This window comes from Argiope bruennichi, chromosome 1, assembly GCF_947563725.1.
Source record: "Argiope bruennichi chromosome 1, qqArgBrue1.1, whole genome shotgun sequence".
NCBI lineage: Eukaryota > Metazoa > Arthropoda > Arachnida > Araneae > Araneidae > Argiope > Argiope bruennichi.
The window spans coordinates 94,184,912-94,209,102 of NC_079151.1; the positions used below are offsets into that span (position 1 = coordinate 94,184,912).

At 28.9% G+C, this 24,191-nt stretch overlaps 1 protein-coding gene across 2 annotated transcripts in view; it reads left to right on the forward strand.

Moving 5' to 3' along the window:
- The window catches only part of LOC129962386 (uncharacterized), a 409,662-nt gene extending 385,912 nt beyond the window's left edge, over positions 1-23,750 (forward strand). For both annotated transcript variants that reach the window (XM_056076178.1, XM_056076230.1), the window contains 3 exons: positions 17,225-17,628; positions 19,202-20,818; positions 22,161-23,750. In XM_056076178.1, the coding sequence (XP_055932153.1) occupies positions 17,225-17,628; positions 19,202-20,818; positions 22,161-22,627 (2,488 nt within the window). In that variant the 3' untranslated portion in view covers positions 22,628-23,750. The remainder of the gene's footprint in view (positions 1-17,224; positions 17,629-19,201; positions 20,819-22,160) is intronic.
- The last annotated feature ends 441 nt before the right edge of the window (positions 23,751-24,191 follow it).

Sequence of the window (24,191 nt, forward strand, 5' to 3'; positions counted from 1 at the left end):
AAAAAATATTTTGTATTTTCTCATTTCATTTGCTAAATATTTATGGAAAAAATATTTCGAAACAATTTTTTTAAGTCATAAACAGAAATTATGATTTTTTTTTTCAAAACCCACTTAGTTGTTAAAAAGTTTTTCAGTTCAATTACCACTTTTACTGATTTTTTTCTTAAATAAAATGTTTATTTCCAATTCGCCTTTTTATTTTATTTTGATAATTGTATTTAATTTCAATACAAAAGTGGGTTTTTTATGTAGAAGGTATTCGATATAGTCTACAAAGAATTAAAAAATAATTAAACTATTTTTTCATTGAATTTATTTTGTCTAAATTGGTCTTTTAATTCATTTTATAGATTTTTTTTTTGTTTTATTGCAGCGTTCTATTTAACTTGCCATGTATTTGTATTTTTTCGCAGACAACTTTTTGTAAAATTTACATACATAAACTAATTGAATTTTGTAATTAATTTTTTAATGTAGATGTGAAGTTAAAGGATAAATGCTTAACTAAATTAATTTCAATTTTTTCATTACTTATTAGTTTTACTTTATTTTATCCCTTTTAAAAGTTATTCATAAATTGCAATAGTGAATGGGAAAAAGAAATGATTGTTCTTTTGATCTATAACAACATTTTCAGCTCAAATTTATAAATTCCTTTCCTACTCGGCTTAATCATTTATTCTCCTAAGCTCTTCCTGGAAAAATAAATCAGTCGTCTAACCATTTGTTTGGACGACAAACTTTTGAAGAAGAGACAATTCATTTTGAATCCACCCGAGGTTCAGGGACAACAAGATAGTTTAAGCAATTACATTTAGATGTCAGAATCCTAATTTTGCAAACAAAAAAATAAGAACAAAATACTGCCTTTGAACCGGGGGAAGACACAGTAATAAATAAACTCCGGAAACACTTCATTTTCAAACCGGATGTCAGAAACACAGGTGAAATATTTGTGATATTTAATTTACCGTTATCTCTCAGAGCACAGATGTGTCAACTTTTCGCAGACAAAGAAACAAGCTAATTTTGTGAATTCTTTTTTTATACATATACATATCAATTCTAGATTGTGAAACGGAACAGAATAAATAGTACTTATGGTAGTTTATTTTTAAGAAAACGCAAAGGTTAATTAATTTTAATGTCACATCAATTAGAAGATTCTATCTCCGTTCCATTTGTCATCTGGATTTTTAAAAGGAATACAGAATCTCGTGAGATATTAACTTGTTTTCATAAAATTAAAAGTTTGTGTTTTCAAAAGAGTCGGAAAAGAATGCTAAAGGAAGTTTCTGAAACAGCTGCGAGAATTTTTATTTTGGAAATGGATGTGTTTGTATATCAACATAACTATGTTAATGAATGATTAAGCTGATAAAGAAGAAACCTGTTTTAAGAAGATTGCTTCTTAAAACTTTTAGTAACTATAGTAATTTTTGAGTTTATCTTTTTAAAAAAATAAGCTAAAGTTTTGCTTGTAGGGGAAAATAAAATGAAATCCATTAATCTTATACGAAGATTAGAACATTAGACTTATCTATATAATGAACGTGTATAAAAAATTACATTTTATACTTAATTAAATTTAATATAAGAAAGACATTAATTGATTGTAAAATATTTGTTGATCAAATTTCTTTTATTATTTTAATAAAATAGTAAATAAGTAATTCATTAATTCAAAATCAACCAAAAAGGGGAAAAAAACAAGATTGGCAATTTTCTATGCATGATTCAACAATTAATGTCTTTTGTGTTATTTGTCTTTAGTGTTATTTGTAACATGAAAGTTACAAATAACACTCTATGAAAGGTTACGAATAACTTAATCGTGTCATCTGAATTGATGTTTCTTAAAAAGAAGTTAGTTTTTAAAATGTATATTTAAATAATTTGGTCTGTATATAGAGAAATTCCTTCTATCAAAAGAGAATGTAATGAGATAAAACAAATACTTCCAACTATCTAATCGTGATTTATTAAACAAATCATTGAATTAGAATGTTTTCATTACATAAAATATTTATAAAGGGCTTCCCAAAATTAAAGCAAGTTTTGAATTTGCCATCACTCGTGAAGTAAAGTGTTAGAAACCCTATTAAAAAAATTATTTGATAGATTAGGGTTAGTAAAAACGGAGCCTTACAACACAATGTCTTTTCATTGTTGAACAAAATTTCAAAAATAATGAAAGTCTCGAGGTCACAGTTCGAAAATTTGAGAATTGGCCCTCTAGATCGTGTGATTTAACACTATTGGATTTATTTTTATGCGGCTGTTTGAAATCAAAGGTCTATACCAACAAGTACACGTGAATTGAAGGTGGAAATTAAACAAAATTGAGTTACAATTATGCCAAATCGTCATTGGAAATTTAGATTAAAAAAGTGCGTATGTACCAGAAAAGCAATGGAGGCTATTTGTTATTATATGACCTTTATGTTATTCCATACATTCCTATCCTGTACACTTCGCGATTCAATAAAAATATAACAATTTATAGAAAAATTACTGTGTTTTTTTTATTTGATTCAAATTGTGCGCTAACAATTTGTTCTATCGTGTAATACTCCATTTTTATTAACCTTAAACTTTCAGCTTTCAAATAGTTTTTTTAATAGGGTTGCCAACACTTTAACTCTAGAATGGTGGAAAATTCAAATCTTGAGTTAATTCAATTCTTGCACTCTTTACATTCATAGCAAATTAAAGTGTATGATATATGATTATTACTAACATTTTAAGGTGTACGTACACACTAGAAGATTTTTTTTTAAATTTTAACTTTAAAAATCCAGTTTTTTCACAGTAGGTCATTAATATATGTTTAAACTCATTGCAGTGAGAAAAAACCATATTACACTAATTATTAATTAATTAAATAATATTTAATGAGCTAATTAGCCTATTTTTTGAAACATGATATCTTAAATTCTAATTTGTACAGACACACAATTCTAGTTAAAAATTATGCCTAATATTAGTCTTCATGTTGTCTGCCTCAATCAAGTTATAAAAATATATAGTTTTTTTAAAACAATTTTTTCATCAACGATGAATAGAAAAAGCTAGTTTTTTTCTGTCATTTTAACTTTTAAATAGCCATTAAAAATTTATTTCTATAATTATAACTTTGATTGAGGCACAAAACATCCACTATTTCATACAGATTATTTTGATATATAAATAACTGTATTTGGTTCATTTCTTTTCGAGTTATGATTGTTTGAATGAAGCAACATAGTGGAAAAATATCATTCTTCATAAAATGAGTTTTAAAAACACCATAACTAGAGTTTTCAATGAAAGCACCTCAAGAAAAATAATTATAACTCGAGAAATATTTCGAATATTGATAACATCTTGGTATCGTTTGAAAGCTAAAGGATCAGAGAACATTATTAAGCAATAAAAAAAATATTCAATATTTTGAACGATTTTCGAAGTTTCAAGTGTGTACATAGACCTTAAGAGAACAAAAAATAAATGATAAAAAGTCATAGGGGAGAAAAAAATTCCGAAGTATTATATATGTAATACAGATTTTATGCAAACATACATTCTTCTTATAGATTTAGGGATTTACTTTTCTATAAATATAATCCCTCACAGGAGAATTAAACTTTTTGTAACTTTTTATGCTTTTAAATTTTTTTAAGATTGCAAAGGCTGAAGGGATAAAAAATGAAACCTGGCTACATTCCTATACAAAAAAACCTAGGTGAAAATTTCTTTTTCTAAAACTGAGCAGAATTGAATTTTCAACAACTGTTTTATTTGCATTATTTAATTCTCTTAATTGAGGCGTTAATCTTCTTAAGCACAATGACTTACACCAGTATTTCAAGAAAATACATTTGAAAGTTAAAATTACAACTGTCAGACGGCGGTGAGTCGTCCATCACGGGTATCCCGTGGTTGTTACAAATGGTATGGAGTTATTCGAATGACATGCCACGTTCCGAAACTACCCGATCATTTGTCTTGCTACGACAGGTTGTATTTGTTTTCCGCTTTCAAATATATGACCTTTGAATTTCATAAAAAAAAATCGCAAGTTCAAATCGTTGATGTAGTCTTTAATACAATTTGACATGCAGGCATTGCTTCTCTTCATATGAAAAAAGTTAAAGAAAAAAAATGATTTTTTTGTAATATTAATGTAAAAATTACTTTTGATGATAATAACGATCAAAAATTATCTCATTTGGAATTCTATGGATTGATTTTATGGATTTTATATCTTTTGGATTTCATCAGAGACGGTCTGTGAATTGTAATCGTGTGGATGTTCTAACTTTGAAAACAAATACCCAAATATTGGTATTATCCTACATTTATTTAAAAGGAAATTGTATAATTTAGCTAAAGTAAAAAAAATACTAAATATTTTTATTAATACAATTTTAATTCATTAATAAATAAAATTCTTTCTTTATGTGAGAGCTTTTCTTACATTAAAAAAAACTTTTCTTCTTTATGTAAGAGCTTATTTGATTTTCTCTGTATTTTTATTATGACTACGCTGACAGACCTTTCGAAGTATTGGGACAAAATTAGATTAACTAAAATTTACTTAAAGTATTAAAAAAAATTTATTTACTATAAAATTTAAAGTTATGTATTTTTGCATATTTTTGTAAATTATCAGCATATATTTTCATTGGAAATTAAATTTTTTGTATAAAATTATAAAATCCAGAAAATTATCTACCAAATAATAAGATAATTGTTTAATAATTGAAAATGCTTTGTAAATTCCGATTCAGTTCAATGTTTTAATATTTGCCGAAATATATTTCTTCTGCAAACGTCAGAACGATTTTATTCTCAATTAAGTTTCATGTCGCAAATGACAAATTTTATTTTTTACAAGATAGTGTGTTTTCGTTATTTAATTCGATACTTTTTACACTTATTCACGTTAAAAAAAATTTAATTATTTATTTAATAATTTATTAATTTATTTGTATTTTGTGTGTTTATTCTGCAACATATATTTTTGGCAACGTTTTTTTTTTTTTTTTTTTTTCGTTCTAACTATTGTCAAATTTATATGCTTTTACACATCAAATAAACTAATTTTATTATTTTAACGCTATTTTGTCAACGTTTTCTATATCTCCACAGATAAAGAGAAATAGAATGTTGAATAGTATCTCTAAAGAAATGTGCTTGTTTCAGTAAATCTTAATTTGCGAAACGATTTCAAACCAAACCATCCGAAAACGATTAATGATTGAAAAAATACTGTAAAGAAGGCAGATCAGAGATATAAAAAAAAAATAACCCAATAAGACCAGACTGCAGAAAAAGAAGAAAAAAAAAAAAAAACATCGAAAGAAATGCAGAAAAGAAACAATAGAAGACTGAAAGCGAAAACTGATGACGAAACGAAAATTGATGCTGGAAATGAAATTGAAGGGTGAAACGAAAAATTGGAGAGCAACATTATACAAGATTTGAGCCGAAAAAATAAAAAAAATTACCTGTGAATGTTGCGTACTGGAATATGAATTCTCATAAGCATCATTGCTTATGAATCTAAAAAGCACTCTCTGCATAGTATCGATGACAGATGTTTGTTCTAATTACAATACATAAAATTGATCACAGGAGCCATGGCATGGGTTTTGGCAGTGGAATAGCATAATTTTCTCTGATTTTTCTGAAACACTGGAAAATTTATTTACAGGCAGGGTGTGGAAAATTAAATTCAACAAATGGAGATTAAAGAAGATTCATTTTTGTTGGGAAAAATTAATACCATTATTTTAAGAAAAATAGGGACAATTTTTTTAAAATCCTAAGCAGAGACGGATTATCAGCAACTTATGCTATAAAAATAATCTAAGCACTTTTATGTTGCCTATTTCAACAGAATAATTAACTTTTAATATGTTTACATATCACATTATAAAATATGTATGTACCTTAATATTTATTCCATACTCGGTAATTTTAAAATTTTTATAATGTGATATGTAAACATATAACAGCGAAATAACCTCCTTTTCTTGTACGATTTTGTGTTTCCATTTGGGTATTTGTATTGAATGTTATAGTTTATGTTTTGTTTTACCCAAGATCCAATCATTATTCACTAGAATTCAATAAACATTTCATTATATTTCACATGTTATAGAGCTTTTCAACATTTTTTGATACATTTTTAGAAAAATATTGCAATTTGTACATGTATTTTTTTCTAAAAATTTTGAATTCTACTCTAAAATTTTGTATATTGTTGATGGGTATCTTATTTTAATCCACTAAAATCAGGATATTCAAGAATAATCACATTTCACTTCCGTTGCAAAATCCGCTGCTGTCCACTGTTTATCTTTTTGTTTCATCCAACAAGTCAATATGCATTCCAAGCTCCCCAAAAGTTTTCGTCATTTTAGGTTTTTCCTGTGATTTATTTTGGAGAATTGAAAAGAAATCTTCATTATTATGTCCCGTTTTAATAATGTTTATATAATTGTTTAATATTTTATTATGTATTAATATATTATAATCAATATCAATAGAAAAATAAATGATCTCTTACCTGTATTTTTAAAGGAATGAAACTTTATTTTTCCTTTGATCTAATTTTGATGCCTGTAATGTAAATATAAGGAAATTTTCTGAAATTTATACTTTAACTTTTCTTTGTGCCAGACATATTTTCTTCTAAGATACAGTATCTTGCAAAGAGTAATCAAAAAAGTGTTATATATATAATATAATATAATATAATAGCTTACATATTCAGCAGAGAAAATAAAGTTATTAAAATCTATTTCCCCTATTAGTATTCCTATTTTCTAATCGATTGATTAAAACTTATCGATCTGTAAAGTAAGACCCTTTATTTCCATCATTCGATGAAAGAAATATCTTGAAGAAAGATATACTACCATTTTCAAGCTTTATTCATTTGTTTTTAGGTCATAAAATACTTCATTTTTTTTACTCATTCTTTGAAAATTTGTGAAAAAATCCCTAAAAACTGTTAAGTTTAATACAATAATTATTGTTCTTTATCTTATTTTTGTGATATGCGATAAACGATATATAGCATGCATGTACATCGTTTGAATAACAGACATCTTTAATACATTTAAAAGAAATCATAATAGAATTTTGCGCGAAAATTTAATATTTTCCCTTTAAAGTCCTACACATTTACAAACTAATTTTAGACTTATTGAGAGATAAAAATAAAAGATCAAAAGAAATAAAGAACTAAATTTAAAAATTTAATATTATTATGATATAAGCTTTATAAGAAAAATTGATCTTATTTTTAAGATCATAAAAGACATTTTTCGAAATAAGTCTTTTGATGATTGAGCTTTTAATGGCATATTTATTAAAAATGCTTGTAAATTTCATTTATTTAAGTCAGAATGTTACAGCTTTTTTAATACAATTTAGTATATTGAAGAAGATCAAACGATTATTTTTGAACATTAAAAGGTTTTTTATAATTATCTTTCCAGCAGAGTAAATATTCATCATACGATAACTGCGTCTGATGAATATTTACTAGTTTCCATTAAAAGTGAGGCGTAAGCGATAAAAAAAAAAGTTGAAAAGTAATTTCATTAAATTCAAATCAAAAGGAATCACTTTTATTAATTAAATGGTTGCTGAATTTGATATTAAAGCAAAATATATTCTAAATAGTGTCAATTGAAATGTATTTTCTAATACGAAAACCTTGAGTAAGAGTCTTATAATTTGTTAAAATTTTATTTGTAGATTAATTTGTTAAAATATATCGAGCTGTTTCTTTTCTTTTTTTTGCTCCATATAAGAGACAAAAGAGGCCTATCCGTATGTATCGGTTATAGAGACCTGAAGCTAAATGCGCCAAAATGATGAAAGAACAGCAACTTCTTGAGCTATTTTTTATATATATACATCTTTTATTCTCGAATTTTTCAAGAAATCCCTATGGTTTAAATGATACTTATCGGTTAAAGAGTCCGCGTATCAGAGATACATAGTAGATACTCTCTGAATTCCGTTGCTCTTTGAAATGCAGTTCTCTTAAAATCCATAGCGGCCGAAGGTATAAACGATAGAAGACGAGCATTTTCCTCCCCCTTCTTGCGGTCAAGAGTTCATTTGCAGCGTGGGGAGAGTACCCGTATCGCCCTGTTCCTGTAGTCAAATTACCGCTGAAGAATAAGGGGTTGTATACAAACTCTAATAACACTTTATAATTTCACCTAAAGATTTTCCAAGCGTTCCGGTTTTTTTTTTTTTTTTTTTTTTTTTTTACGCTGTGTTTGATTATAATTTATTAATTACGGAAAGACGCATTTGATGTTGAAATATAACATTGAAATAGTATATTTGCATATTCATTAAAATCATTGCTGCATCAGAAAATTTAATCATTCAGGAATTCTCTCTCTTTTTTTTTCCGTCTTTTTTTTCTTCTTTTTTCTCTTCATTTTAAGAGTTATTGATATAAATAACTTACTGTAAGTACTTCAAAATTCTTATAAATTTTAATTATGTATTAATTAAATCCCAAAGCAATTGCTTGCATTTATTTATTAGAATATAAAGAGAGTAGTGTTCCAATGTTGAAAACTAATTAAGATATATGTAGATTCGTATCTAAGAAATAACTTCATTCACAATGTAAATTTTCAAAATTTACTAAAATTTATTAATTTAAAATGACAGAATAGTAACACTGGGCAAATATTATTTTAAGGAAAAAATATTATTTTTCTAGTTGATATATACCCATTAAAATTTTGCAGGTATGCTGCCAAAATTATCCAAATCAAAACCTCTCCTTTCTCTTGCAAACGAATCTGCATACCCACAACGAAAAAATGTCCGATTTTATGAATACAGCAATCAAACTCCGAATATCTAACCAAAGAGAACGTTTGCTTGTTGTTGTTTTTTTAATTATGTTCTTTGATTTAAGCAACGCACAAAATACATAATATCAGCCAATTTTCAAACGATTTGCAGAATTCTTTAAGGGAGGAATATTTAATTTGTTATTTTATAATTAAAACTGTTTCAAGAACTGGTATAGGGGAGATTGAGCTTTGAAAAATAATTAATACTATTTTAAATACAGTTTTCTGAAACAATAGGCATTTTAAATCATTTATTTTTTTTTAATTTATTATTTTTACATACTTTCCGAAATTTGTAAATTATGGATTGGGCCTGAAAGTTGGTCAAATTTCGGAATGGAAATAATTTTATTTACTATCAAATTTAATATCCATTCAATAATCTGTCCCGAGTTATCTATTTTCGGAAACTTCAATATCATGTTCGTTAACAGAATCATTTTCTGACAAAGTAGAAATATTTTCTTCTTGAAAAGAGTTTCAAGTGTCAAATCCAGCATCTTCCTCATCACTCATATCAAATCAGATTCACCTGAATCTTCAAAGAGTATTTTGTTAATTTCTTTTTGAGTTAAGACTTTCCGATAATCCGCCATTTTAGCAACAGATTTTAGTAGCTGGCGAGCAGAAAGCGTACTGTAAATTAAGCATCTGCCCTCAAACACTTTCTATTGTTGTTGTTGTTTCTTATGGCACTTGTCATGGACAAGCCCGCTGTTCGAAGACAGTCGATTTAAGCCTGAGGGGGAGCGTCTCTTGTTTTTACAGTAGTGCCATCTAGGGCCAAGAGAACGACTTAGCTACACACACGTCACAACCCTTTTTACGGGCCGGACTGATTCGCTCAACCACAGATCGTAATTTAGACCTGAATCAGAGAACGATCACCCCTGATCCAGTACCTCCAGTGGTATTACTCTCGACATGGAGGACTTTGTGACCACGACAGATTTAACAATCGTCAGCCACCAAGCACGCGGAAACACTTTTTGGAGACACCAATCAACAGTGACAGCGGGAACGGAAGCAACCACTGTTACAAAGACAAAATCGCCCTGCACCGTTTTACGACCCTGCTGAGAAAAGGGAAAGAAAATAAACAGGTGGCATTTCGGCCGCTTTGCCGTTGTGTGGATGTCAGACTGTACAACCGTCTCGGCCGCATTGGGAGTCAGAAGGAGGAAGTATCATCCAAAAATTCGAACTTGAGAATTTGACGATCTCCACGTTTGTTGTTTGTCTGTCTGTGACCAAGATAATTTAAAAACGCTTTGAGCTAGATGGTTAAAGTTAATATTGATATACGATTAAATTGTAATTTACTATATGATCTTTGCACCAAATGCTCAGATTTTTTTTACCAAATTTTGAGTGAAATCTTATCAGAGGAAAGCTGTTTGTTCGAATATAAGTTGGCACGATAACTACAAAAGAAAGAGAGCTAGGTAGATAAGATTCGGTACACAGATTTAACATCTATAGTATAGACACCTGTCAAAGTGTGAGCCAAAATCAATAAAGGGTTAACAATCTGTCGGGCTGCACGTTTAGAAACATATAAACGAGAAATCAAAAACGCAGTGGCTTAAATTTATCAAATTAGGTATGGAATGTTGTGACTACAAGTGCAGTTTTGTGAGTATTTGTTTCAATAGATTAAAAAAAAAACAATGTCTGAAGCACAAATTCGATTTTCGGATACTTTTAACTGCGTGTCAAAGATATACATAGAAAAAAAAATCTTCAAGGATGAATATAATAGATTCAGTAAAAATGTTAAATTCGCGTCAAAAGTTAATATATTCGTAACTATTGTACACCAGTGTCATGTAACGCTTCTCGGGCAGGACAAGTTTATTGGAGTGTATGTGAGAAAATTTTTGGAAAGACCACTCCCCCAAATAGTCGCCAATAGTTTGTAATAGTCGCCAACGCAGGATCTTTTAACCGATAAGTACTGGTTTACTAAGATTTAAGTACGCTAAAGAATAGAAAGCCTATTTAGGTATTTCACTAGATATGTATATGAGATTAAATTATTACAAGATAATAAAAATTCTTTAAATATGATGTGGGAGGGGAGGGGTTCTAATTGATTATTTTATTTTATTATTATTTTTTTTTCTTCACGATTAATTTCCCGAACACTTCTCAATTAGATGTTATTCAAACATTTAATATGATCAAGAATACAAAAAAGAACATTTAATATGATCAAGAATACAAAAAAGAACATTTAATATGATCAAGAACACAATTAATATGATCAAGAATACAAAAAATTATATCGCCTTTTTACTTTTCAAAGGACCAGAGAAATTTTGATATAAACAAAGAAAAAAAAACTTAAATCCCACGATACCACTTGTATTAATTAATATTCAAACGCTTCTGACGCTTCCAATGAAAAATGCTGCAGTCAAGTAGAAAATGTGGAAATAATACTGAACTTAATTTTATAAACGTTTTCAAATTCTATATTTTTATAATTTTTTCTTTATAAAATTCTGAATTATTTTTCTTTATTATTAATTATCATTTCTTAAATCTTAAAACTACAAGCAACTTCTGAAAAAGGTTTATTGAAAAAAAAAAAAATAGAATTTTAAAACTTTAGCATTGACCCTTTAAAACTCTTTAAACATTTAGGGCGGGTTTTTAGTATTCATTACCTTGTCCTGTAAATAACTAGCTCCAAGAATGGGGAAAAAAATGTTTACTTTGAAGTGCTGCTAAAGCTGACAACTTAATTACCGAACTCATATCACACGCCCATATTGAGTAAGCCGTCCTCCTCTTAACAAAAGAATCAAGTCTTTTCAAACCAAGACAAGGTTTTTATCTGAAATTAATTAAACTCTCGGTCGAAATAAAAAGTTAATTAATTAATTTTTAGTTGCCTCTTTTTTTTTCGTGTTCGTCCATATGCATTTCGATCATTTTCCCCTGAGTAATTACTTTGTTTGCCTTCGGAGAGCTAAATCTTTGAGCCAAACGATTTGATTTCACCATCAAATACATAACACAATTAAAATTTAAAAAAAATAAATAGAAGTTTTCTTTTCAAAATCATAATGTTGTTTGAAAAAGAATAAGTTGTTTAGACTTGTTTGGATTCTTTATTTCTATAAGCAATTTTTTTCCCTTTTATTTTTTTACATTTTACCAAAAAGTTTCTCTGACCAGGAAAAAAAAATGGCATAATGAATTTAAGATTTTACTTTTTTTTTCCTTCTCCTCTTGAATAACTCTTTTGTTTAGCTGTAGTGTAAGAATAAAAAAATAAGTTAATGATTTCTTATATTCCATTAATTCAACGTCATTGTTCCATGCCTGCAAAAGAGTTTTTTTAATTCTGACTTTTGTGCTTATTTTGGCATTTCCATTTACCTGAACCATATTAATGAACAAAAACTGAATTGAATTTTTTTATGCAGTAAATGTCAACAATTATTGAAAGACCTGAAAAATCATTTGTTGTGAGTAGCATGAAGTTTAATTAAATGTGTGATACCATATAAGTATAGGTCATTAAATGTTTTTCCTGACTTCAGTTAATGAATAGAAATATATTAATTGGAAAATTTTATTTTTATTTTAAAAATTAGTTAATAGAAAATTTTGTTGGATTTTTTTTTTCTTTTGTCTTTTCTTTAATTTATGCATTATTATAAAGAAATTGCAAATGTTTAATATATTTTTCACTCATTCTATTTTGAAAATGTCTATTAAGTTCAATTAAAATATGACATCTTGTTTTATCATAGAAAAAAATGAATAATATATTTTTAAATGTAGTTTTTGTTTAGTCATATAAGATAGATGAATTATTTAAGTAAATGATATAAATATTTTCTATCATATTAAAGAGTGTTTCTAAACCATATTGTAACAGTTCATTTAAAAAGTCAGAGTAATGAAGTAAGTATTAAAGGTATTCATCTCATTTATGTTTATTATGTTTCTTGTATAAGAATATTATGCAAAAATTGTAGAATGAATCACATCGCTTTAGTTTTCTACAAAGTAAAAACAAGAAAATATTAAAATATCATTTTTTGTGGCTGGATTTAAACAAAGGCATTATTATGTTTCAATATTATAAGCATTAACATTTAGCATTTCAATATTATGAGCATTGACATTTAGCATTTCAATATTATAAGCATTGACATTTAAATTTTTGAGGGACTGTGGTGGTATGTAGATTATTATGATCCATACAGGAAGTAACAGGACGAATGTTTTTAGGAACATTTCTTTTAATAATCACATTCACACACTAAACAAACACAAAGACAAGACATTCACGTGCGTGGCTTCACAGTTCAGCATCACATCTCATTCTAATTACAATCGCAATGCACTATGGGATGACATACGGGATGGCCTAATCAGGCATCGCCATCTAGTATCCAAAAGATAAGATAAGAGTAATGCAACTGCTACAAGAGTGTATTAAATATTTTTAGCTCATTATTTTGTGAATAAAGAAATTGGTTTCATAACTTTGTTGAAGTCACCAAAATGCAATTACATAGTTTTAAAACACAATTTTATATACAAAATAATGATTATTTCTACAGATCAAGCTTAAACGAATTTTTCATTAACACAAATATTAGCAAATGAAAATAGATTCAAGCTATAATGAATTATGAGGTTAGAATTCAAAATCAATAACAAAAACTGCATATTTACAGTAATTGAATTACAAATTGATGCTTGAAAAAAAAAAGAAGTTTGATTTTAGGTTTAAAAAAATCTATATTTTTTCATTTTTTTCAAAAACGAATTCTTGATATGGAATCCATTTATTAAAATCCAATTCTAGTTTTGTTGTGGAATGAGAATAATTTAATAAATGTGTTGTCATTCACACTTTTCATACCATTTTTTTATGAAGTTAAATGAATAATTTTTTAGTATATTCATTTAAATGATTAAAAATATGAAACTTTAACCAAGATTATTCGGAAAAATAAGTTTTTTGAATAATGGTAGTCAAAGAATAGTTGCTAAGCCTTTAAATTCACCGTTTTATTTTCAGATTTCACACATTAATTTTCTTTTAAATTATCGCTAATTGAAAGCTTGAAATTAGAAAGTTTGAAATAAAATTGAAAAAAAAAATCGTATTTGTTTTTTCTCGAAACACTTTTATTTCCACGTATTCTAGTCTATTTCAATATTTTTATTAAATAAAACAGACATTTTTTACACCATCTTCACAGTTTAATTTTTAAAGGCAAAATACAATGTTTAACTATTTAAAAAAATTAGAAGTATTTTTTTCATTTTTCTTCACAATTTAATTTTTAAATGTGAAATGGAGCAAAGTTAAAAATGGAAAAAAATAAAAAATCAGAGTTTGTACTTTATGTGAGACATTTTTTTAATTAAAAATATGTAATTATAAGTTCTTTTAGCAATCTTGAAGAAAATCAAATAACTCTGTAGGTATAAAAATCTCGTTCCTAATTTTCTGTGGCATTAGGGGAAGATTTAATTTTCTGTTTTCTGACAACATAGACTGTAATTTGCTGTGCATTTTTTTTTTTTACAAATTAAATCAAATTATTTTCTTTTTCAAATGCTTAATATATTTTATATTTTTCTCAAGACATGTTTCCAGCTTTCTCCTTTTATTAACAAAATATTCATTTTCATCTGCTTTTTCTTGGCTTATTTTTTTATATGACAGACCCGATGAACAGAGACTGATTGATTAGAACCAGCAATGGCTCTCGCGTTCTTCTATTTTTCCGTTTGATAATTAGGAATGTGATATCTCAGGTACAGGTCAACACTATAATTTATTTATTTAAAGGGTGTTCAAAATTTAATTCAAAATTTGAATTTGCACCTTTCGTGCAGTAGAGTTTTAGCAACCGTATTAAAAATCATTTGACAGCTGATAGTTTAGCGTTAGTAAAAACGAAGTATTACAACACCTTGAAAGTCTCGAGGTCACAGTTCGAAAATTTGAGAATTGGCCCCCTAGATCGTGTGATTTAACACCATTGGATTTCTTTTTATGGAGAGATGTGAAGTCAACAATCTATGCCAACAGGCCCACAAGCACGCGTGCATTGAAGGAGGAAATTCAACACTGTATCAACGAAATTCAGCCACATTTATGCAAAATGGTCACAGAAAATTTAGACAAAAGAGTGCGGATGTGCGTACAAAGCCGTGGGGGCCATTTCTCCTGTGCGTTATTCCATACATAATTTTATCTTGTTACTTTACGATTCAATTAAAATATAGCAATTTAAAGAAAAAAATTGTATTTTTTTATTTAATTGAAATCTTGCATTAACAAGTTGTTCTATCGTGTAACGTTCCATTTTTACTAACCCTAAACTATCAGCTGTCATGTAGTTTTTTTAATAGAGTTGCCAACACTTTACTGCACAAAAGTCTTGGCAAACTCAAATCTTGCGATAATTTTGGGACACCTTTTAAAAGTCGTAGAGAGAACTAAGAAATTCCATCCGTAGTTCGACCATTTACTGACGACTGACAAAGCTTTTTCAAAATAATAATGTTCTTTGAAAAAAATTCATAGTGTTCATTTAACTTGCTACAAATATGCTGATATAAAATACTTGTTGGAACAAAATGTATTACGCCTTTTCTTATACAGTGAAAGTAGTATATTTATGTCTAAGACAAAATTCATGATTGATATCATATATTGTAGCCATGATGGGAGAATGGAATATTTTTCTAGAACAGTGCTTAATAGCGACAGATTGCAAATTTGATCTATTATTCTAAATCTAGTTAGCTATTGTAGGAAATATATATCGCTCACTTCACAGGAGTCGGAATCCTTCAGATTTTCCTGGCTTTTAATCCGTTTTATAATTTGAAGGAAAAATATACTTTATTTCCTTTCTTTTTAATTAATACATTTTTATTAATATTTTTAAAGATGTTTAAAACATAAAATAACATGACTAAAGAGGTATGGTCAGATAATTTTTGCATTTATACATAACAATTCTTATACAGTTATTTGTTTTATTTTGTTTTATGCACGCTTTTGCTTCTAATATATATTTTTGTTCAATGGATTATATTTTGCTGATTAAGTTAAGTGGCAAAGTTGCTTTTCTTATGTGTATTCATTCCTTTTACAAGTGATCAATAGAAATAAGAATTCTGAAATGCCATACCTAAAATGCTTCAAAAACTTATACAGTTATAGTACGAATAATAATGCGATTCTGCTTAATTGAGTGATATAAATATAGATAGCGAAAAAACTGCTGTCGTATAGTTTGGAATCTTAAAAACAGATGTAACTGCTACATGTTGTTTTGTAGATATGCAACCCAAATGCGCTAACATTGAAATAATGAGTTATGTACAGGAAATTGGCAGCAATTTATAGGCATTAGAATTTGCTTTATCAATTTATAAAGACGAACGCGCGGGCTTGATCTCCCAAAAACGTTCTAGCACACTCTGTAATAAATTTGTCATACCAGAGAACGTTTTGCATGACATTGGCGTACAATAGTTACGAAATATTAACTTTTACCATTAATTAACACTTTTACTGATTCTATCATATCATCTTTGACGAGTTTATTGGCATAGATTTGTGTGCGTGTGTGTCTTGCTTGCGATTAATAGTAACCGAAAATCGAATTTGTGCTTTAGACACGTTTTACACAACAGATTGAAAAAAAAAGTCGACACATAACTACATTTGTAATCCCAAAATCCCATAACAAGTTTGATATATTTAAGTTATTGCGTTTCTAAATTATCTCATTTAAATATTTCTGAAAGTACAAACCAACAGACAATCTACCAGCGGCTAGATTTAGCTCAAAATTTACCATGTGTATAGATGTTAAATTTCTTTATAGAATCCTATCTATCTAGTTCTCTTCATTTTGTAGTTATCCTGTTAGTTTACATTCAAGCAGCTGATGAACTTCCTGTGAACAAATTTTGCTCAACATATGATATAAATCTGCAAATTAAAGTTCATATGTATACCGAAATCTTCTAACTGAAAGCATTTTTGAGTTATCTTTGTCATAGACAAACGGGCATTGTCCAAAAAAAAGTAATTTTCGAACTCAGAAAGGTCTAAAATGTAGAGATTCGCCAAAATCTCGAGTTAGAAATTTTTGACGTTGCTATACTTTCTCTATACAACTTATACGAGAAAGTAAAATAAACATATTTTCAATTTAGGAATGTCACGTCTTTTTTGCATTCTATTTTATATCGTTAAGATCTTCAAAATAGTAACAAGAGTCAAAATATATCAAATTTAAGCTATAGTGTTATTAAGTAATTTTCTTTTACAGTTCCAGTTGCTTAAGAGGCTACATGGAAGTAGAGGAATCAGGTTCGATTCAAATAGAAAAGGTTACACCACGAGTCCGTCGTAGAACTAAAAAGAAAGGCAATCCACGGAGGAAAGGCACCTTCCTGAGAGCCCCTGCAGGGTCATTTTGTGGCCCTTTGATTGGGCAGTCAGCGACGTTCTACAGCACAAGGGACACTGTCAAACTAACTGTATTTGTACCACCTCAAGGAGCTGCTGGCCAACCTGTGGTGCCCCGTTTGTATCTGACATACAGATTCTTGCATCACAGCCAAAAGGATAGTTTACTAACCAGTAACAAAATAGCTGGTGGAGGGAAGTGTGATACTCTGCTCACTAATTGCCATTTCCGTGACTGTATCATAAGATCGCCTAATTTTCCAGGTGATTTTGCTTTAATTAATAAATATCGATTACTTGCCGCAATATTTATTGAATGACTAAATTGATAATTTTCTAAATTTTTTTCAAAACCTATCAACATTCTTTCATGATAACTTTTTTCTGTAGATGCTTATATTAAATCATTTTGAAAGTATAATTTTGATAAGCATATCTAGAGCTTTTCTGTTACATGTAAAAAGTAATCTATCTTTTGCTTGTTATTATTTATTTCATGAAAATAAAATGACATGCAATACATTTAGTATAAGTCTTCTAGATAAAATAAAAAAAATCTGCAAACTGGGCGGCAAAAGTATATTCCTTTACATCTAAGTTACTATCTGTACAACATAAACTGTTCATGTTAGATAAAGTCAAAATTAGAGGTTGAAAATCCTTTTTCATCCCCTAATTTCTAAGATATTGCAGTTATCGAAAAATTTTAAATAAAAACTTGTTCGTTTTAATGAGCCGTCAATTAATTCAATAATTTTTCTATCTTCAACATTAAGAAAGTTACAGCGAAATGAAAATTTCAACCTAGCACTATGCCATTTATATCTCATTTCGGATTCCAATTATATCCAAAATATATCAATACTATTCATATGTTACGCTTTCTTTCCCAATACTTAATTTGGGTTTGAAAGACAATGAGATCCTATTTTAAGCAAAAATAGTCATAAGATCTCTTTTTTCGTTATTGAAATTGGAAAACTTTGTTGACTTGTTTCTAATTTGTTTTATTAAGTTATGCAATCGTGTTAAAGTTGAATATTTTAAAATTAAAAATATATATTTATATTTTTGAATTTTTGGACAAAATACATTTAAAATAAACATCTAAGAAAAACTTGCCCAAGTTAAAAGCCATACGAGTTTTAAAAATTGGAAACACAAATAGTATGTTTGGCTAAAAAAATTGTTATATAATAAAACTACTTTAGCTTAGAAATTAATCAAATGAGTATTTCAAGATTTTAGAGATAAGAAACATATTAATGTATTTCTATGCAGTCTTTAAATGCTAAGGTTTTACTGATAAATAATAAAAATTTTTAATTTTTTCGCATTATGAATTATTAAAATAAATGTGAGTTTCGGGAACTAAAGAACATATTGAAAAGTCATTATACTAAATTCGTACAGAAAAAAATTGTGTTAGATTTTAAGCTATGCATTTTTTTTTCTTAGAAGATTTTTAACAAAATTTACAAAGTAAAAAAGTGCCATTTAAGGATGTAAAATAATAATGAAACATAAATTATGCAAATATAAAAACAGACGTAATTTCACAAATAATAAATGAAAATTCAGCACTTTTATAAAGAAGTATTTAAAAAAATTAAGAATATGATGTAAAATAATATATTTTCGCCAAAAAGTAACTTTTTAACGGAGTTATTTAACTTAAAAACACATGAATGAAGAAAAACGTAATGACATAGTTTGAAATTTAAAAGTCATCATATCTATTATATCAAAAATAAAATATTTAATATGAAGTTATTTGCATAATTACCTGAACATCAGTTCAAGATTACTAATTCTTTATTTAAAATTTATTCTTTAGGATTCTATTTACGCAACATATCATGCCATTACTGGATACGTCAAGACTCAGCACCACCTGGTCAAATCGCACAAATTGAAATCTACCAAGATAATGAGTTCAAAATCAGCATTCCTAGTGGTCACTCAAACAGTGACCGATACAAACCTGGTACACTAACCTCAGATTGTGCAGGAGATGTAGTGAAAGTTTTTGATGGAAGAACTATAGAATCACCTCTATTAGTAGAATTCTGTGGAGCTGGGCCATTGCCAACTATCCGATCCAGTGGGCCCGATATATTGATAAAACTGATCAGTGTTCCTTTTCAAACACTTTCTAATTCCCATTTCGAATTAGCAGTTAAAATTCACTTTGCGAAAATTTCTGGGTCGTTTCGGGCTGCTTCAGAAGGATGTTCATTAACTGTCGATGGTGGTAGACATCCAGTTGGAATTCTCCAAGGACCAGACCACTCCGTCCCATCTGGTACAACTTGCACATATCGAGTAACTGGTAAGCGACCAACTGATCGCATTTGGCTGTATTTTTCTTCCTATCATGTACCAGATCTCAACCCATGGACTGATATTGAGCATTGCGATGTTGGAAAATTAGAGATAGTGCATCCAATTCCGAGAATAAGACATGCTCATCACCATTATCATCATTACCAGTTAGCCAATGCATTGTCGGGTGAACAAAACATTGGCGCAGAAACAATTCTAACTGAAACTTACTGTGAAAAGAAGTCCCCAAGACAATGTGGTCATGCATCAGATTTTCCAGATCTAATTCCATCGAGACCTTGCACATTTCCTGATGAAAGTTATCTAAGTCCAGGACCAGAGGTCATACTTAAGATGACCTATTTGTCATCTACAGCAATCAGGGGAAGTGGTGGTCCTCACTTTACAGCTAGATATGAAGTAGTAGAAAACATGCCTTACAAAGATGACATTTCTTCACAACCTTGCATTATGAGTGTGCATGGCAGAGATTCCCCAAAGGGATCTTTAGAATCGCCTAGGAATGTATTTTTATATGGAAGAGGAGGTGCTAGAGATCTGGTATGTAAATACGAACTTCGTGGTACGCCAGATCAAAGAGTGCGTCTCATGGTGCAAGAGTTGTTCTTTTCATCCTCTCCGCTTTGTCAAACTACTTATGATGCAGTCACAGAACGTCAAAAATGTAACGTTTTCCATTTTGGAAAATTTGCTCTAATAAACGTTACCGAACTGTGGCAAGATTCCACAGTGTTTGTTGGCTGTATATGTGACCCTAGCAAGAGCTTTATTTTAGAATCCGTTGGTCACATGATGGACATTGAATTTTTAGTTCGTAACATGGGACCCAGAGACGATTTTAGGACGTTTCACTTCAGCTTGGATTATGAATTTGTCCCTGTATCCAGCGTGTGCAAGACGTCCCATTCTTCTGACACGAGTGTTATGAGTGGTTCTAAAGGACAGTTATCGCTGAATATTCACAGTGCGTCACCATTTAGATGTCGTTGGCTACTAGCTGCATTTCCAACCAGAGCTCTCTACTTGACAGTGAGGGGAAGAACATTCGATGCAGAATGCAGGAACAAAATTTTGTTTTACAACGTCAACAACTGGGAACCTTTTAAAGGTTTGTATTATAATCTTTTTCAGTTGTGTTACAAATGAGATAAACCAGCACACATTCCCAAAAACATAATAAATTTGACACTGTATTTTAGTTTCAAATTTATATGAAACTAAAATTTAAAAAATATCCAAATTTTAAAGTATTGTCAAAATTTTGACACATCAATTAATATACATTTTTGTTTATCTATCATGATATATTTATATAGTATATATTGCATGATTATTTATGTATGACATGATTTATATACGATTATTTATATATTATATGACTTACATACTATTTATATATGATAAGATTTATGCATGATATTTTGGTTATTATAGTATATATATAGATTTCAAATATGGTTTTACATACTCTCACATATTGATTCATTACAAGATTTAGGGTTCCGTGTTATGGGCATTCTTAAATTAAAAATTACACAGCTGGAAGGAATAATTTTGTATCAGAAACAATAGTCAGCTTTAAGAACTTTTTCACCAAAAAAACGTACATAAATCTTATGTTGGGATTATTTTCAAACAAGAAATGCATAGAAAAAAATTTAATTTAATAATTCCTCTTAAAAATGTAGTTGAAAAATTACCACGTTTTAAAGTCAAACCAAAAATAAAAGATATGAACTTAAATAAATCCTAATATCGGCTTGCAAGATATTATGACAAATGAAATTTACAATTTTAATTAGATTAATACATAAATTTAATCGTCTATTTTCTGTTTCAAGGGTATTCACCATTAGACTGGTAATTTACATAAATTCATCTTTCACGTCTTTGCAAAACTTTCTTATAAATCCATTTATGAAGAATATAAAAGTATAGTCAAAATTACTTATTTCTTTTTAATCAAAGTGTATTTGAAAATTGAAAATGCAGAGTATAGCAGGAACCAATAGCAAATTTCACAGGAGAGTCAATAGGAATTGAACCAGTTTAAGCCAATTGCTGTTATAATGTTATTCACATCAGTGATATTTAGAAAACCACTTAACCACTTTTTCCAGGTCACATATTTTGGAACTTTTATCACTGATTAAAACTTGGAGTGTGTTGGATGCTTCAATAATTTTCCAGATTGAATGTCTTGTTGCTCACTACATTTTGGCATGGAATGATTTTTATTTATTTATTTACCAATTTAATTCATTCCCTCAAAACAATTCGATTTTCTAAAAAACTAGTAACTCATACAATCAGACAAATCGGAATTGTGATAGCATTTAATTACCATAACTTTTTATGCCTCTTAGTAATTCTGGATAATGCATATAAGTAAAATAAAAGACCATTCTATATATAAAAAAATATTTTTAACTTTTGATTTTCTTTTGCAGTATTCTGTTCATCAGACATCGATCACTATGAAACATTTTTCACCCAGTCGTGGAAACCAGATCCAACTCGAACTTTCGAAGCAGATTTAACACTCTTGGAATACATTTTCAACGAGCCTGGCCAATTTAAGGTGAATTGGGTGGAAGTCACCAGGCCCAAATCAAAGCCTTGCTCCTTAGAATGTCCAGAACTAGAAGCTTGCATAGGTGAAGACCTGGCTTGTGACGGGATAAGGCATTGTCCAGTTTCTGGGAACGACGAGTCTCCTGATCGATGTAATCAATTACCTTTGATGACTATTGCCATTTCATCAACTGCAGCAATTGCTCTTGTGACTTTAATAGTGCTTGCCGTGTTGCTCAGGTACAGGTTGATTAAATCCAAAGACAAAACTGTGATTCCACCACCAGATATGTACAGAAATGATTGCAAACACACGTTTTCTAATAAAGCACCTGTGAGGTAGCATTATGCCCAAAGGTTCTGGATTCCTGGACCAGAACCAGAGGAAGATACATTGGAGATATATCCTCCTCCACCACCGAATTTTGGTGGTACTATTCATTTTGATTCTGAGAATCAGTTATTTTGTGAAACTAAAGTTTGATAAATGTGCATGGATGTTCATCTAACAATAATTCGATTAAACTTGGTCATCGACATTATTTAATGAAATATGATGGTCATCTAAATCACTGAGGTTCATTCTAATATTGCCCCATAGTCTAATGGGCACCTATAATTCTGGGTCTACAAACTATTTCAAACTGAGAAGTGACCCTAAAAACTTTTTGCGAAGGATCATGTGCCCACATTTCTATATCTTCAAATGAATGAACATATACCAATTAAGCATATTGCTTTATCTTATTGCAAAACTATAGAAGATGAAAGAGCATGTCTTTTCCTTTATCATGGTGCCAATGTTAAAAACTTATAAACATTTTCTATGCTGAAGCATTCAATATTAATATTCCATGATGCATATCGATGATCGATCTGAAAAGATATATGTATCTTACTCCTTGTGATTCTTCCAATTTTATGTATAAAAACTTCATGAAAATGAATTACAATATGTTTTATGCTTACTAACCCAAAGTGTTTCTGGAAAAAAATAACAGTTTACTTCTTAACTTCTCATATTTAACAAGATTTCGATTAGCACATCTTATCGATTTTGCAAGACTCAATAAGCGATTTGAAAATCCATATTATAAGTACAGAATATAATATGAACCAGTATTTTAAAGGAGCTTCAAGAGCATTTCAGTTGACATTTCAAATCCGCAAAAGTATACAAATAAATGATTAATTTTACATAACAATGTTTTATTTATTACGTATCCAAAATGTATGAACCCTGAAATGTATATTATAAGAAAACTTTTTTACAAAAGATTGCTGTGGTTGATTAATACCAAATCTTCAATATGTACCATTGATAAAAATATCTCCTGTTGCTTTAAAGCAAGATCACCAAGAGAGAATTGGTAATGTAAAACTGCACCTGTATCTCAATGGTTACAAAAAATGCATTCCGAAAATCCCACTTTTGTAATTATTTCTATTCTTCGCACTGTGTTTGTATGATCTTTCATATTTTAAAACAAGTGGAAGTTTTTTTTAATAAAAGAAAACTTATGCATGGTGCTTTATTTCTGTCGTTTTATCTTATATTTTCCGTCTGTCACACAATAGTTATATATACGAATCATGGGACTACAATCATTTGATGTGAGGATTTGTAAAGTATATCTTAATGAAATATGCTGAGGAATCTATTCATATGAAATTCACATATGCATACAGAACATAAAATGTACAATCAACTAGTATTCGATTACGATAGTATTCTATTACGTACAATCAACCAGTCAACTAGATTACGATGTCGAAATATTAAAAATAGCCTATTCCGAGAATGAGACGTTATCATCATTCATACCATAATTAAAAATTAACCAATTTATTACCCGGTGAATAAAACATTGGCAAATAAACAGTCCCCTTAAAAAATGTGGTAACTT